Genomic DNA, 16,967 nt, shown 5'->3' on the forward strand with positions numbered 1-16,967 from the left:
GGGTGTCGCTGTTACCCTGCTACATTTCTTTTCTGAAAACCCATGTACTGTTTGTCCATGAGTCAGCGCATCGTAAATACCGACAGAAAGGACAATTGAATAAATATAATGTTTAACAGCTTTATAGAAATATAAAAACCTGTATAGTAATATAAATACATTTATATATATATATATATATATATATATTTCAAAAACATATATTTGTCATATAAGGTTAATACTGTTAATTGGGTTTATTTATCGACATAGAGACGTGCTGTGCCCGGCTAGCTCAGTCGGTAGAGCATGAGACTCTTAATCTCAGGGTCGTGGGTTCGAGCCCCACGTTGGGCGCAAAAGCTTCCCTTTTGGTTCTTCTCTTCAACAGAATGTCAAGATAACTGCAAAGAGGAAGGCAAAAGAAATGCCAGAAGGTGTACTGTGATTTGGTGAAACAGGTTCAGAAGGGTCACTTATTCCAGCTCAACACTGGTAATACCCTACTACAACAACACAACAGACGGAAGGATTTCATCCATGTCCCTATAAATGCCTTATGCATTATTATTATTATATTTATAACATTTTATTTGGCAATAATATAATATTACATAATATTAATATAGTATACTAGTAGGCAAGGGGGCATTCCTATGTTCCCAGGGTCCTATGTTCCCCAGATTTATATGGCACATAATGGGAACATGACAAAGGGTCCTATGTTCCCCAGATTTATATATGTGCTCTCCCAGGGTCCTATGTTCCCAAGGTCCTAGGATCCTGGGAACATAGGACATTGGGAACATAAGCCGCGTTTCCACCAAAATTACCCGGAACTTTCAGTCCCAGGAACTACTTTACCAGGAACTAAAAGGTTCCTTCAGCCAATGGTTGTCTGCGTTTCCACCGGGGTCTAAAGTACCGCGAAGATTAGGCAAATTAGCCCACTGACGTTGTCGTCGGTCCATCTGTCATATGATTTCTTCTGTAACCCCATACTACCCCCGAAGTAGCCTACATTATTTTCTAATAACCGGGACAGCCCGGAGGGGTTTATTCCACTTATATACAACGGGTTACCAACAATGACTATATATGGTTACTTTTGTATTTATTGATTTTCATATATCCTCTCAAACACATTCATTAACAGCAGAAAACATGCACACGTTGTAAACAATTTGCTGTTTTATTACTTTCTCGTCGTCAATTCCATATAGGCTAATCGCAAAATAACAAGAATAGAACGAAAACTCGGACTTGCGTGAAAATGTAAATTAGTAGTGGTACAGCCACCGTTTGCTTTCCTTCGAAGTTACTGCTAGCCGAGCAGCGAAGTGTGCCCTCCAGATGCGAACCATGCACCATAAATGAGTCCATAGTCTTCCTGGTCTTTTCGTGGAATTGAAAAATGGCAGTAAAATTGAGTAAAATTACGGCAGTCTGAAAAAGCTAAAGGGAAGATTACTAGAATTAACCTGTTATTTTACCCGGATAAAAAGTGCGGAAGGTAATTTCCAGTTTGCTTGTACTGTATCACCAATGTTAATTATGCAGAACTACCGCATACCTCACATAACTGTATCAAACGTTTTGAGTCAATTACAACGGGCTAACAAAGAAAATATTCAGCAACCGAATTAATCCGTTTGAATGTTTTGGTAGCCTACGTAATATGCTGTCCCAGCACGAATGCTTAGCATTTTATAAAACGAATACTAAAGCAAGAAAAGAACAGAAGAGCACACGTTATAATTCCAAGACGTTGACAGGCTATAACCAAAAGTAGGCTACTGCGCCGCATAACATACAAGTTTGATTTGAAGTTATTATGAAAATAAATTGGTTTGCCGCTGCATATTTTCAAACATGGCGGGTAATGGCGGAAAATAAATACAACACAAATGCTACGAGTACTCGACCAATCAGAAATGTTCAGCGCTGCAAGCTCCACCCAAAAGGTTCCTGTACTTTCGGAAAGTACTACCCCCCGAGCAGGAACGTTTTGGGGGGTAAAACAAAGCCCCCAGAACTAAATTTAGACCCTAGTTCCTGCGGTGGAAACGCACTGAGTTCCTCAAAAGGTTCCTAGTTCCGGGGTATAGTTCCTGCGGTGGAAACGCGGCTATAGATACACTCCCGTAGGCAAGGGTATAGGAGTGATTTTGAACCTGGGGGACACATAAATGCTAGAGGGTTATGGTTATACACTTTGTTGTACGTCGCTCTGGATAAGAGCATCTGCCAAATGCCTGTAATACAATGTAATGTAGAGGGGTCCAGGGGCATGCTCCCCCGAAAATAATTTTTAAATGAAGCACTTAAAATGCTTATTTCTGGTGATTTTTGAGAATACAATATACCAATCACTGTGGTTGTAAGAAGGTCACGTGGTTCTTGTGTAAACTGCTTATTAGTGTTTTTACAATACATCCTGTAAACTGGACGAACATTTCCGTGCCCAGAGTGCAATTCCGTAGTGACACAGAGCGTAGCTCTATCTGTATTATTATGAGGAACTGAAATGGTCAGGCCATGGAAGCCGTGAGTCTTCGTAATTCTTGGTGGTGAAATCTAATCAAATCCCCGTTCGCTACCAAGTATTGAAGGAGATAGCCAATCAGGGCGCGTATCGCTACCAAGAATTGAAGAACGTGGCCAATCAGGGCGCGAATGGCTACCAAAAATTTACCACGAATGAGCCAATCACTTGCTCGAGGGTCTGGCGCTGAGAGACGCGCGAATCTTGACTGAGGTAAATTGCTGTTTTATTCCCCTGCGTCGGTAGGTAAAGATAGCTTTTTAATAATGCATTGATCAATGGCACCAATGAAAGCATTGTAATTTCAGTTTTAAACCAAAACGGTTGTTTTTAACGCTTCATAAAATCAGGCAATATAATCGCTTACCTATTACAGGACCCAAGTGGTTAACTATAAATGCTTAACGTGAAACGTCCTCCCTCCTTCTGGTCCCGCTGGTCCGCATGATGACGTGGAGGTGAGTGTCTACGCTTCCAGGAGAAATTAAATAGAGCGACTTTTTAAAGTATTCATTATCTATTTCCTTGTTTTTCCCAAGTAGGCATATGCTTCCAGGTTTAGTGTATGCGAACTGCTTTTATTTCCAAATTGGAATCTGATTTTGAGCGCATTCTCGCCTCGTGTGAAACATGGAAGTCTGTGCTGCTAAAATGGTTGCACCCAGTGCCTACCGAACAACTACCTGGCTACGGTTAACCTTATACATTAATACTAACGCGCCATTACTTGAATTGAAATTCAGGTCAATGAAGTTGGCTAGCAAGCAAACCTTTAGCACGTGTCTATTGGGCTTATTCAAAATGGCCCCTTATCCATGCTGACCAGATGCCTAACCTTAGTGTTACATACGTTGCGGTGGGTAGTTACTACTCATAGATATCTAGCTATACTACCAGTGTTAAAAAGGCATGCAAAAGAACGAGTGAAGATTGGCCTGCATTTGCTTTCTCGTTTAACCCGTTGAGTCCACAAACGAATGCGTTTCTTTTACAGACGTCAAGAAACTGTTCACAATGAACAGCGCCGCAGACTGGACCGGGATGGTAGTCAAACTGGTGGTAAGTAGCTTCGATAAATGGGGATCTCGGCAGTTTTGATGCCTTGTGAAATACATTGGAAATGCCTTATTTGAAGCAAGATCTGCACGTTACTGTGATCAGTTGGAAACTCATCTGTTCTCAAAGTAATTTTTAACAAGGGATGCGTTCCTTGCACGTGGGGAAATTGGTTGAGCTAAATTTGAATTTATTTTCGTGTTCATTTGCTGGTGGTTTTGGGCAGCCAATGGTTGTACACAATGGAAAACCTATGCAAACAAAGTAGCTCCTTGTGCCTGCTTAATATCCTTGCTGTGTACTGAATTGTGGGTGGGATTTGAGCCAGTAGACCTAGGAGGGTAGCATCTGTGTGGAATGATGATTTCATAGACTAGAGTCTCTGATTATAACATGAAGCTCTTTTCACAGTGCACTGAACACACAGATGCTGCATGCTCACAAGGGGCTTGTGTTGTGGATATCTGGGGATGTTAATGACCTCTCATTCACTCTTAGGATGCCAGGAATGGGGAAATTCCACCCCCGCTGCAGGGAACTGCGTTCCGAGTTCGGTAGGTCAAGTGGCTTTGTGTGCCTAATTTTAAGACCCTTGGGTCTTTCCTGTGTTATGATGAATCGATAGACTAGAGTCGCTGATTGTAAAGTGATGCTCTTTCACAGTGCACTGAACACGGGGTCGTTTGTCCCCTGTTCCCGTTTCTCTAGGTACATGTGGCTCTAATTTTTGTTTTTGTCTTTGTACTTTTTTTTTTTTTTTTTTTTTTTTTAGAATGTGGAGAAGTCCAGGAAGCTCTGTTTTGATGGAAGGATGAGTCTACCCAAAACCAAAAAAGCATGAAGCTGCCTCCTGTCAGTGTGTTGCTGATTTGAACCGAGTGAGTGGAATCTTTTGATTTGTCCAAACAAGCCAGTGATTTGTGGCTCATCATAGCTCCACCCATCCTGGGCTACTACAGTCTTACGAAATGACATTGGACTCCACGTGAAGCTCTGATGTGCTGAATCTGTTACATTTTTTTTTAAATGGGAGTGTCGATGATGATTCAATTTCGGTTCTACTGAGCTAAAGTGAGGATCTACTCGCAGCGCACTGAGATACTCCATTTGTTTTGTGGGTAAAAACTAGTACAGGTTTTCTCTGCTGGGTGCTGGTGTTCCTTTACGCTGGCAGATTCCTGTATTTTAGCTTTTATGACAGTTGGAAACTAAGACTAGTTCATAATTTGCAAGTTGTCATTGGGTCTTTAAGCATGTCCAAACTTTGACAATGGGTGACCTTTGACCTGTCTGGATCCCCCTCAGGATGCCAGTGGAGAGGCTCCCCTGACGAGATGCCTTGGCCTGGTTGAAAGATGTGGAAGCACGTTGGAGTCGGTCTGGAGTGATTTGGTGACCATCCTTCACCTGATCCCTATAGGGTATGGATGGACAAAACTGGGCAAACCTCACAAACCTAACTTTCTATGTTCTCATGGCGTTTCAACAGAGTAAATGTGGGAAGTTCAGCGTTTGGGTGGCTGACCTGAGAGAACGGTGCACATTGCCCTGTGTGTGGAATGATGATTTCATAGACTAGAGTCTCTGATTTTAACATGAAGCTCTTTTCACAGTGCACTGACCACACACGGGTTGGGCTTTCTGTGATGAATATGTTGGGAGATGCACCTCTGTACCAATGATCTTTATTTCCCCCTTCACTCCTCTCCTCTACAGACTCGCTCGTCCCCTGGAACCCAGGATTGGAGCTCCTGCTTCCATCGTCCTCTGGCCGCGCACGGTAAGCCAACCATGCGGAGCTCGTGAGCGTTAGTGCGGCTCGTGGGAGGCCTGGGGCCTGCATCGCGGAGCTGGAGTAACGAGTCTGCGGGACAGCGGCCCGGAGTAAAGCCCGGAGTGGCTCTTTACTGCAGTCCCCGTTCCATATTAGAGAGGGTTCCGGGTTTTACTCTACAGTTATCCAGCTAACTCTAATCCAGATCTGTGTTTCACAAGCTGGGCCGCTGTGTTAACTGGACCACTGTGCCGAGTTAAACCCAGAGCCCTCCTAAATCTGGAACGTGGACTGCAGTAAAACGCTGCTCCAGGTTTTACTCGGTGCTTTTATGCAGCAGGTTCCGTTACCCTGCTGTGAAGCAGGCCCCTGAGGTGTGCTGTGTTCAGTTGATACAGCTGACATTGTTTAATGTGACTTCTGCATGAGATTCTAAAAGCAATTTTTATCCACTTTACAGGAGAGCAGAGACGTGAGCTGGGAGACCTGAACTTACTTTTAAAAAGCAATAAAAATCAGATTTTAAAACTTTACTTCTGTTGGGTCCTTGATTGAAATGTGGTGTAGTGCATGGTTGGAGCAAGCGGCTGCAGACACTGCATCCTGCGGGGTCTGGAGTCAAGTAGGACCATTAAAGCTGCTGTTTCAGTGCATGAATGACAGCCCGACTGTTTGGCTGTGTCCAGATCTGCACACTTGTCTATCGAGTAGGCTTTTTGAGTTCACTGGATGAGAATTAAGTATGCACAATTTTATGATTGTAGTGTACTTAGTCCCAGGATGGTATACTGTATTTTCAGGGATTCACTGGGTATATTTGGGTGCATATTTGGCAGAATACAACCATTTTTATCGCATTAATAACGCACAGCTTTGAATGTGTTCCTTCAATAACCGCACAAGGGTGGAAAGTCTTATGACTCTTCCAGAGTGTGGTTGGAAGATCAGAAAATTGTAGAGGATGTTTTTGGTAACCCTGCAGATTGCATTGTAAAATATACACACTGTGGACATGGCCTAAGTTTGTTACAATCCTGGGTTGCATCTGAATCGGCCACTTAACTGCCCCAGTATGTACTGTCTACTAGGCATACTGTGTACTATTTCAGACATGACTGGATGTATGCAAAAACATCCATGCTGTGGAAGTGTAAATGTTCCACCCTTGCTTGGCCATGCTTGCATGTCAAAGGAAAACATCTGAAGCTGCTCATTTTTAAAGCGAAGCTGCACACATTTATCGGATCAACATGGTTTATTCCTGGAAAGGTTGCTCCTGGATATATAAATGTATATAAATAAGTACTCTATAGTGTACTTGACTATACTCTATTGGGTAAGTGTGCTGGTTCAGGGGCCGTTCAGCTCTCTCTTGGTTTGTTCCTCGTCTATATTCTCCTTTGCAGAGCACCTGTTTTAACTCACTTGTGTCACAGAATTTGTGACTAAATGGCTGAAACTAGGGAAGAGGCCAAAGGAAGGGAATGTGTTAATGTTCAGCCCTGACGCTGGAGCAGCAAGCAGGCTGCAGATTGGGCTGAGGGCCTCTAGCTAATGGTGTAACTGCCCAATCAGTTGTGTGGTTTGGTTCTGTGACTATGATGCTCTATCTGCTGTCTTCTGAGTCACAGTGGGGAATAGTCAGTCTGTCAGTCTCAGTCAAACTATTAAGAGAGCACTGTTCATACAATCAAATGTAATCCAGTGCTTCCCCTAATAAAATAATAAAAACAAAATGCAACGGAACAAAATAGAAAGTATGAACAGGCAGAGTCAAAACTGGAGTGATCAATCACGAGAGATTTAAGAGCGACTGATGCACAGAATAAATGCTCGAAACAATAGAGAGAATGAATCAGGGTAGAGTCAAATAGAACTTAAATCAAATAAAATGATACCAAGTATGCTCAAATAGATAAAAGCCTAAAAATGAAAAGAAAATAACACCCCAGTTAAAAGCCAGGCTGAAAACGTAGGTTTTAAGCCTGTGTTTAAAAGCATTGAGAACAAAGTGCTAAGCACCGAGACAAAGGTGACTGACAGGATCCAGGACTGATGCATAGAAGGGGGTTTTTTCTTAGCTCTTCCAGTTTTTCCATTTAAGTAGCAAAGGCCGGTTTGGTTACAGGTCCAAACAAGGCACCAGGTGATTGGTTAATTACACTGAATACAGCTGTCCTTGTAGGGGAGAGAGTAAACTGTAGGCATACACAGGTGTCTGACTAGATCACAGGAGTGGGGGGATGGTGGGACACACAAGACCTGACATGGCACAAACACAAGGAGGTACTCTCGCTCCTTGCCAAAGTAAGCATACGTACAAGAACCAGCAATGACCTGAATGGACTACCTAAATTTCCCTGTATTTTTGACCCCAAAGGGAACTCAAGTCTTAAATACAGCTCAGCTACAAAGCAATTAATGGAAAAATATAATCAACCCAGCTTGGGAGGGGGGGAAGGGGGCAGGTTTTATTATTAATAATAATAATAATAATAATAATAATAATAGTATTTTGCATTTGACTAAATTGCCATAAAAGTGCATCCCTGGAATTATAGGATTTCACAAAGAACCACATTGTTTTCCAAATGATTACATCGCCAAATCACCCGTTTAATATTTCTGTAAGAGATATTTCTGTAACAGATGAGGAGTTTGTCCCACAGTACTCTAGTGGTGGAACTCTAAAGTCCTCTAAATTTGTGGGAGAACCAGAACTATTTTTAAAAAGCATAAAAAATAAGCGATCCACATGTGAAATCCACTGTATTGCTGTATTGTGGACACCCAGTCCTACCAAAAATGTCGTTGAAATAGCCTTTTTTTATTTTGCTATTGAAATAGTAGCCTACAAGTATTGTGAGAGAACAAAGGAACATTTAAAGGAAAACGTTAATTGAAATCTGTGCTGGGGCTTACTTTCCTTTCAAATGCGTGACCGTGTCCCTTGCATTTTGATAAAGGCAACAAAAGAAACATGTATTATTTAAATTTATTGAATAACACAATCCGTCCACCTAAATCCAGACACGCTCCTAATATGTCCCTTCCCCTGTTCCGTAGTTTGGGAAGCGGTTTGCGTATGCAGCTGTTTCCGGCTGCCAGGTGTTGCCTGTGTTTCACGGAGCCCGCTGGGTCCTCAAAGCTGCATTCTTGTAGTTGTGACTTTGGAACGAAGTGGATGAAGCTCTGCGTTAATGGGGAAGAAAATGACTTAGCTAGCCGCGTCCATCTCCGGAGAAGCTCAGCGGGGAAACGGAGACTAGGCCCGCGTAGTTTGCGCAAAGCCGTGTAGCTAGCTGGAAAGCACGCCAGCAACGCAGACAAGGCAACTCGGAGAAGACGAGGGTGCGGAGTGGATTTTCAACAAAGACAATCGGATGCACTCGGGGGAATAATCAAAGCTCGCCGGTTGACCATCAGATATCTGGCGTCCGTTAACGTCATTACGAAAGACTTCTCTAAAGATCTCATGGTCATCACCTCGCCTGGTGGCTAACTGGACATTAAACTATCTGGCTAACGTCCGTTGGCCATAAAGTTTCTGTGCGATTCACGCCACAAAAAACAGGACCCCCTAACGATGACAGCAATGTAAGTCTGATTTCGAACCACCAAAACTCTTATTTCTGTTTTTTAAAAGGGTCACACTCGGGCACATTCGACCGCAAGCAGCAGTTTACCCATGAAACAAACGCGTTTATTCCTTGTTGGTTTTTTTTAAAACAATATTTTTTATAAACCTCATCAAATAAAAATAGTTTTAGGCAAGATACGCCTCTGTGATGGGAACAATCGGCTAGCAGCCGTAACTGGAACCAAAATAATAAATTTCTAGCTGATTGTCAACCAATTGCTTTTACCTTTTTTTTAATCATCCAGTTCGATATAGCACAGAAATCTGCTGGCTGGCATCAACTGTCTAGCTAATTTGACTACGATTTGCGAAGGAAAGTGAATAAAAATAGGCAATCCCGCAGGTTGGCTTCACGTTTTTTCCTCAGTGTAGCTAGCTAGGTGGCTTTAGCGTCGGTAATAACGTCCTTGTGTTTTGGGAATAAACAAAGGCGAACTGAGCGGCGCCGCGGCGAAGCTCGGTCAATCAAACCGTGGAAAAAGGAGAGGGACATGACATTATTGTTCGTGTAGCCAGTTGGGTATTTTGGTGGTGATTGGTTTAAAATGCACCCTCGGTTAACATTTAGCTAGCTACGTTAGCACAAGTAAATCATTTTTTAAAGGCTGCTCATGTACTCTGCTCACAATTTTGCATGTTGGTTCATGTTTAGTGACTCTTACGCGTGTGCAAACGTTACATAATTTATACGGCTAGTCAGCTGCGTATTTCACCTGCAAGGGAGTACCATCCTACACTCAGAAAATTAAGCCTCGGCGCTCAAGGAAAAATAAATAAGTGAAATTCCTGGGCGTTGTCACGCTATTGTGTAGTGTTTGGGCAGGTAACAAGGGACAGTTTCATTAAGGCAACACACCTGGTCGATGTGTCATTTACCCGAATGACACGGTCATGTCGTCAGTGCTAGCGATTCCAATAAACTGAAAGCGAAGTTACCCTAGTTTTAATATTTTACGAAACGAATCAGTTAACATAAGTAGGCGAATGGTGTTGCGATAGGCTCAAATAGATAATTCAGCTGTATAAACCGCCCTCTTAAATGACCAAAATAAGTAGGCTATCTTAAAATGACCTTTCCAAGTTGATGTTTACTTCTGGGTTTTTAAACTTTTTGTAACAGACAAGTCAGAGGTATTTGGAATAAGCGTTTTTGTTACCAAGTTTCTCCAACTGTCTAGTCCAGGAAATACGCCATAAAATCTCCCCCCCAAAAACCCCTCCTTTTGAGAGACTGAATAATCATGACCGCTGTAGCGAGTCGAGTTTGGGGGTGGGTGCGCCCAGCCCTCTCCTACCGGCCCTGGGGCGGAAAGCACGCGCCAGAGGAGGAAGAACCCGCGAAAGGCAGTTGGGGTTGGCCAGGTGTGCCGGCTTGGGTTTGGTGGGGTTGGAAGAAGCAGAGCGACCCCATGGAAACGGACATGCAGTACTGGGAGACGGAGGAGAGCATCGAGAACATGGAGGTCGAAGACCTGGGAGCTGCCATGATGGTGGGGGAGGAAGCCACGGAGAGCGCCCCCAGGTGGTGGAGCCGAGTACTGCCTTCAACGTTATTTTTTTGGCCGCGGGCGAGACAGTGGACCCAGGGCGGTTGGGATACCGACAGAGACGGGGCAGAGTCGGATTACGGGACCCCTCCACCGTCCCCCACCCCGCCCTCGTCGCACCCCCACCTGGCCTCCCCATTCCGCCTTTTCGCGGGGTCCTGGAAGGGCGAGGTCCTCCCGGAGCACTACGAGATCTGCTTCAACTTCCTCCGCCACCTCTTCGACCTGCTGGTAGTGGGCTTCCTGTGGGCGGTGGCCCCGCCGGTCCGGGCCGTGCTGGAGGTGGCCGGCCTGCAGGGGGCGCTCAAGCTCTGGGTCCACGGGATGGTGCTGTTCCTGGTGTCCACCACGGGCATGGCGGGCATCCTGTGGGTGATCCAGGAGTACCTCCCGCAGTTCGCCTTGGTCTACGGCATCGTCCAGGCCCTGGTCATCTCCGTCAGCGTCCGCCAGAGCGTCATTCTGGGGGAGGGGGAGGAGGAGGAGGAGAGGGGAGGGGAAGAGCTGGACGGGGAGGAAGACGACGAGAGGGACAGGAGAGAGGAGGGGGAGGCGGAGCCTGTGGACGCCGCGGCTGAGGGCAGGAAAGGACAGAGCGCGGCCTGAAGGGGGGAGGACGTGGCGGTGAGTTTCCCCTTCGACCCCCCCGTGTGGAATAAACAGCTGCAACATACCGCTTTATGCTTAAGAATAACCAGAGCATAATTACAGCGTTTGTCTATCTAGTGTGTGTAGCGGGGGTGTGGGTCCGCTAGTTCGCTAGCGAAGCACAGAAAAACGTGCGGTAAAGCGGTCTCGTAGCAGGTTACCGTGACGACCCTCTCTGGCGACGCGACCCTCCACCCTTGTTCTACGGGCGGTTCCGCCCTTCAGCGGACTGGTGGTGGGTTCGCCCGCGGAATCTGTGGACGAGCGAGAGGCTCGGGTTCGAATCCCCGCTTGGACTCGGGCGGATCTGTGGCTCGTGGCGTGTGCTCAGTGCTCTGTTTTATTATCCCTTGGTCTCCTCTGCTGGGTCGCTGCCCCCATGACTGCGGCTCGCTCGGGCACCGCTGTTTCCTCTTGCCGTAACCGCGGCGCCCGCAGCCCTGCTCCTGGAGAGGCGCGGGATTGGCTGGCTCTCACCGTTACGCTGCACTTCACCGATCGGATAAACCCGGCAGTCCTACTCCCCTCCAGGACCAGGGCTGCCTGGCATAGCCCGTTCAGCTGCTGAAGGAAGCGCTTTTTGAGCACACTGTGACTTTGTGTCCTGGTGCGAAGATTCACACGTCCAAGAGTGCAGAGTAAACGGTGCCTTGAGAGGGGTTTTTCACCCCCCCCCCCCCCCCCCCGAACCAAAACCCCCTTTTTTCACTGGTTACACTGGCTAGTCCTGGAAAGTGCTTCATTTCCATTTCCTGCAGATTGAAGCAACAGTAACCAACGTTTTTTTTTTTAAAGGTCACAATGATTTGCAATGATTTTCAAACCATTTTCACAACCCTCCCCTTATTCTAGTGTCAGAGCGAGCTCTACCCAACGTTCTTCTTTTCGCCATTAGACAGTGCCGACCATGCAGAAGAGGGTCATTTGCCCACCGTTTGGTGATTCCCTCAACATTTGCATCTAGCTATTCTTACAAATATGTGAGCATTCAGGGTCATTGTTGATTGGTGCACAATGTGAACCGGCCTATCTCGCTGTAAACCGCTGTGTTTTGAAAACAAGAACACTCGGGCAGAATCCCTGGTTTTAGGATGCAGAATTTGAGGGTTTACAGGAACCCAACATCTGCCCCCAGGAAACAGCAGTGAGCCAGACCTGCCGGTTGAGCTGACATCCTGTACGCAGGTAAACGCCTCCCCTCCTAAAGCCGGAGTTGTGCTTCATCGCACAACACGTTCGATAAGCTTCGGGCGGGTGTCACATGACGTTTGGCATTTATACTTTGGGGAAGGCCTGTTGTCCCTATAGCAACGAGATACCAAACTGCTGACGTTTGCATCAGTGAAAACATGGCGAACTTATTGAGAAATGGAGGAGGAAGAAATTATAGATCTACACTCTATGACCAAAAATATGTGGACACCCCTGGCCTGGGGCTGTTTTTCATAGTTTGGATTAGGCCCTGTAGTTCCGGTGAGGGCAGACCATAATGCAATTACATTCTAGACGATTCTGTGCTTCCAAATTTGTAGCAACAGTTTTGGGAAGGCACTTTCTTGTTTCAGCATGACAGTGCCCCCGGGCACACAGCAAGGTTCATATAGAATTGGTTTTGTGGAGAACGGTGTGAAAGAACTTGACTGGCCTGCACAGAGCCCTGACCTCAACCCCGTCCTACACCTCTGGGACCAATTGCAAAGCCAACTGTGAGCCAGGCCTCACTAAGGCTCTTGTGGCTGAATGGAAGCAAATCCCTGCAGCAATGCTCCAACACCCAGTATAAAGGCTTCCCAGAAGAGTGGAGGTTGTTATAGCAGCAAAGGGTGGACTAACTCCATATTAATGCCCATAATTTTGAATGAGATGTTGGATGTCAGGTGTCCACATACTTTTAGCCATGTAGTGTACTTTTGTTATTAAAGATGACTTGAACAGGAAAAAAAGGAGGTCCATCAGTCACATAAATCAAACGGGGGAAAAACTAAACTAATCACACGTTCTAATTAAGCAGCAGGGGTATTATTCAGTGGCATTTCAACTATATTATGAAAAAAAGTATCCATAGCAACACATTTCAGTGTTACATCTGGCTGTCCAATCACCACTGCTGAATTTCTTGGGGAGCACAACGCTGAAGAGAAAGAGTTGTGTCACACTTTAGTGAGTTGAAAACGGGGAGTTTTTGCCCGTAAAGCGTCATGCAATGAAGTATGAAAGAGAAGCTCAGCTCAGCTCAGCTCAGCTCTTCACCCTGGGATCGGAGAGAGGAAAGGGAGTGAGTGGGCGAGCGAGGGACTGGGGAAACGGCGAATGTTCTCCTGGGAGGGTGTGAGATTGGCCTTTACCAGAGACTGCATCTGAAAGGGCAGAGGCCCTGGAGAGGGGGGGTCCTGTTTTAGGACTGCTTTGGCATGCCTGACCCGAAAGGGAGTGCAGGAAAAAGGTCTGTAGAGACTGTTTGGGGTGGGGGTGGGGGGTTGTGGTTTGTCAGGGACTCTTAAATCATTTTATTTTTACTAAAAGGAGAGGAGACACTTTTTTGGGTTTGTTCAGACAGGGAGAAAGCAGAGAGGAGAACTGTCTGTGCCCCAGGGGTGGGGAGGGCGGGTTCATATACATTTATTTTTTAGATTTTTTAACCTAAACTCTGAATCTGTCCACAGGCCTCAGGCGATGGAGAGAAACCAGGCAAAGCCACATCTTCAAGAACAACATGCACAAAGTCCCCCGGCCCCAGCAGCCGAGTCCGGCCGCAGTACTGTGTGAAAACTCTGGCCTTTGCGTCACCAGGGATGGAAACAGCCAGACGATGCTGCCTGGACTTTTCCTGTTTTTAGCCACATTTTCACCTGGATTATCAACACTTTCATTTCTTATTTTTACCCCACGTCTCTCGCTCTGAATGAACACTGTAGCACAAACTGCTACACCCTGTAGCACAAACTGCTACACGCTGCGGCACAAACTGCTACACGCTGCGGCACAAACTGCTACACACTGTAGCTCAAACTGCTACACCCTGTAGCACAAACTGCTACACGCTGCGGCACAAACTGCTACACGCTGCGGCACAAACTGCTACACGCTGCGGCACAAACTGCTACACACTGTAGCTCAAACTGCTACACGCTGCGGCACAAACTGCTACACGCTGTGGCACAAACTGCTACACCCTGTAGCACAAACTGCACCATCAACTTTGCTATGAACTGTGTTTTTGGACAAGAAGATTACCCCATGAAGGGAAGTGATTCAAAATTGAGAATAATAATAACAACAACATTAATAATAGCAACAACAATAACAATCATAAATGGACTACTTTAGTTATTTTCTTTTAATAGCCCGACAGCCATATAAGTCTTATGTGCTGTATACGTCTGGATTGTGCAGTTTTTAGTGCAGAACTGAAAGCTTCAGGCCCACTACACCGAAACTTTGACCTTTTTTGGGGGGGGGGGGGGTTAGGGTTCAGAACAGAGCGTTGAAATGACTGAACCCTAACTTGGTTACAGTTCAGGGCAGGAATCTCCAACTCCAGCCCCATCAGCTAGGTTCTGGATGAGGGGAGGGGAGGGGAGTGGGGGGGGGCGGGGGGCAGTGCCTGCTGGATTTAGGCATTTCCCCTGCCGCACCTCCGGGACCAAAGTTTGAGACCTCTACTCTAAGGTGATCCAGTCCTCACAAGATCCATGGTGAAAGAAGTGTGTTTCATCCAGCAAGATTATACAGATTATAAAGATTATAATCTATTCCCTGTAACAGATTATACGACTAAGAATCTGTGTGTTCAGTACATACAGCGAACTGTGAAAGAGAATGGAGTTCAGAGTGGGAGGTGTTAGAGTTCAGCACACCATTTGTGAACCTCATTTCCCATCAGCGTCTCTGGAAAGTGAAGCTACCTGGAGAACTTGGAGGGACAGAACCAGTGATGTAGTTCATTTTCAATGTAACCATGGCAACAGTGCTGTGAATTCGTTCAGGCTCCCTTTCAAATTAAAGGGTGAGGTGGCTGTTTTTTTTGTTTTTTTTTTAACCATTGAAAGGGTTTCAGGGCAAAATGACTTGAACACCAGGCAAAGCTGAGGCTTGGTAAGGAAGCAGAGGGGACTTTGGAGATGTTTATTTCACTGTTTTGTGCGAGTATTTTCCACTTTCAGTTTTAATGGTTTTATTTTGTGTGCAGAAGCCTTGTCGATATTCCACTGCATGATAACTCCACTGTGTTTGAGGAGAGTTTTACTTTGATTACCTCTGGCTACACACTTTATATGTAATATAAAATCTGCCCTGACTTCTGTCCTATTAGCCCCGTGGCTCACCTAATGCCCCTCTTTTATCCCCCTCTTGGCATCCATAGTAATTTCTGCATTATTTTCCTGTCCTCATCTTTGCTAGTGTTTTGTATTTCCACGTGCTAGCACACCCGTTTACTCTGCATGTTTAATGCTAACTCCAAATATGTATGCGTATATATTTATCCTGTGTCTTTTGTACTTAAGCCCTGTATGATTTCATATAGTGTGCCATAGACCATGAACAGTGGAAATAGCGTTGTTTTGGTGGCTACTTTTTTCCGCTTCAAACAAAAAAAAAAAAAAAAAAAAAACATTTCTTAATTTCCTGCCACACATGGTTCCTGCTGTAAAGGTACTTCTCCATCAGCTGGCATAAGCCAATCAGGCGGCCCTATCCGGCTTTTAAACGCCAAGCGTTTTGCACGCGGATGTGCAGGTGTTCATGGCGAGTTAGGATGACGCTACGTTAGAGCTGTAAAGTTTAAAAGCGGCTGCTTTTAGTTTGCTGGTTTCTGCAGTTCTGTCTCCAGTAGATGTGTTCAGGGGTTTAGGATTTCACTCCTGTTAATGTGATAATATTTTGGGGCGTGAATTGAAACTGAAACACTCATTTTCTGAATACTTCTTTTTTTGTTAATAAAATATCCCTGTGTGACCACAGTGAGGGAACTGAGTGAGAGTGCACTTTCCTGTATTTACTGATGCAATGTGGAGTCTGCTTTAGTTTGACTGATGTCAAAGGGACCGTTTTTGGTAATACAAATCAAAATGGTATGTTTATGGTATTATTATTATTTGTGAGCCATATTGAGTTGTTAAGTTCCAGCGGTTTGTTTGCAGCCGTATTTTCCTTTTCCCCGCATTAGAGGAAGATTTGCTGGTGCTGCTGCCACGCAAAGAGCCGGGTGTTGGAGAGGAACGGAGCGGTTACGGTTGTGTTCTTCTGTGTTTTTTTTGCCACGTGTGTTCAGTGTAATCCTGAGCCCCCTTCACACAGCGGGGGAGGACTCTACCTGTTACCCACCGTTATCCACCAGTGGACACTGAGCCCCAAATAGAATTTTCTCCTTGAAAATAAAGTTGTTCTGTTTTTTTCTGTTTGCGGCTTTTTGTGGTTTTTGTGTGTGTGCACGTACGCGCGCATGTGTGTACACCTGGTCTATTTAAGATGGTCATTTGCCGCGCGTGTCAGTAGAAATCTGCCGTCGGGGGCCTGTGCTCTGCAGGCGTTAATCGCGTTTTCAAATTCTGTCCGCTTCCGTCCGAAAAGGGTGATAAAGTGAGCGCTGCGGTCGCTGCGTATCACGCGCTTCCCACCCGCATCATCCTTATCCTGCATCACCTGGACCCGCATCATCCTTAACCTGCATCATCTGGACCCGCATCATCCTTAACCTGCATCACCTGGACCCGCATCATCCTTAACCTGCATCACCTGGATCCGCATCATCCTTAACCTGCATCATCCTTAACCTGC

General features: G+C 45.6%; 1 protein-coding gene, 1 long non-coding RNA gene and 3 other non-coding genes across 7 annotated transcripts; all 5 read left to right on the forward strand.

Annotated features, from left to right (window-relative positions):
• The first annotated feature begins 263 nt into the window (after window positions 1-263).
• Window positions 264-336, forward strand: trnak-cuu. The gene has a single exon. It is a non-coding gene; the product is annotated as a tRNA-Lys (tRNA).
• Window positions 337-2,696: 2,360 nt separating this feature from the next.
• On the forward strand, window positions 2,697-5,887 carry LOC118233402. 3 transcript variants are annotated; one of them, XR_004766522.1, is made up of 8 exons: window positions 2,697-2,737; window positions 2,901-2,982; window positions 3,519-3,583; window positions 4,079-4,134; window positions 4,353-4,458; window positions 4,886-5,001; window positions 5,297-5,360; window positions 5,815-5,887. It is a non-coding gene; the product is annotated as an uncharacterized LOC118233402 (long non-coding RNA). The 3 variants fall into 3 exon arrangements; XR_004766523.1 differs by lacking the exon at window positions 2,697-2,737 and adding an exon at window positions 2,741-2,766; XR_004766521.1 differs by lacking the exon at window positions 2,697-2,737 and having other exon boundaries at window positions 2,884-2,982.
• LOC118234784 lies at window positions 3,934-4,002 on the forward strand. The gene has a single exon (XR_004766727.1). It is a non-coding gene; the product is annotated as a small nucleolar RNA SNORD52 (small nucleolar RNA).
• LOC118234783 lies at window positions 5,136-5,204 on the forward strand. The gene has a single exon (XR_004766726.1). It is a non-coding gene; the product is annotated as a small nucleolar RNA SNORD52 (small nucleolar RNA).
• A 2,511-nt stretch (window positions 5,888-8,398) lies between the features above and the next one.
• Window positions 8,399-16,588, forward strand: c8h6orf47 (chromosome 8 C6orf47 homolog). Its single transcript, XM_035429083.1, has 2 exons — window positions 8,399-11,165; window positions 13,853-16,588. Exon 1 carries the CDS (start codon window positions 10,236-10,238, stop codon window positions 11,145-11,147), a length of 912 nt encoding a protein of 303 aa, XP_035284974.1. The 5' UTR covers window positions 8,399-10,235; the 3' UTR covers window positions 11,148-11,165; window positions 13,853-16,588.
• The last annotated feature ends 379 nt before the right edge of the window (window positions 16,589-16,967 follow it).

Source organism: Anguilla anguilla, chromosome 8, assembly GCF_013347855.1.
Source record: "Anguilla anguilla isolate fAngAng1 chromosome 8, fAngAng1.pri, whole genome shotgun sequence".
Lineage (NCBI taxonomy): Eukaryota > Metazoa > Chordata > Actinopteri > Anguilliformes > Anguillidae > Anguilla > Anguilla anguilla.

Excerpts from the sequence above, each read along its gene's own strand:
- c8h6orf47 (XM_035429083.1), top strand. The coding sequence starts at position 10,236 with ATGACCGCTGTAGCGAGTCGAGTTTGGGGGTGGGTGCGCCCAGCCCTC.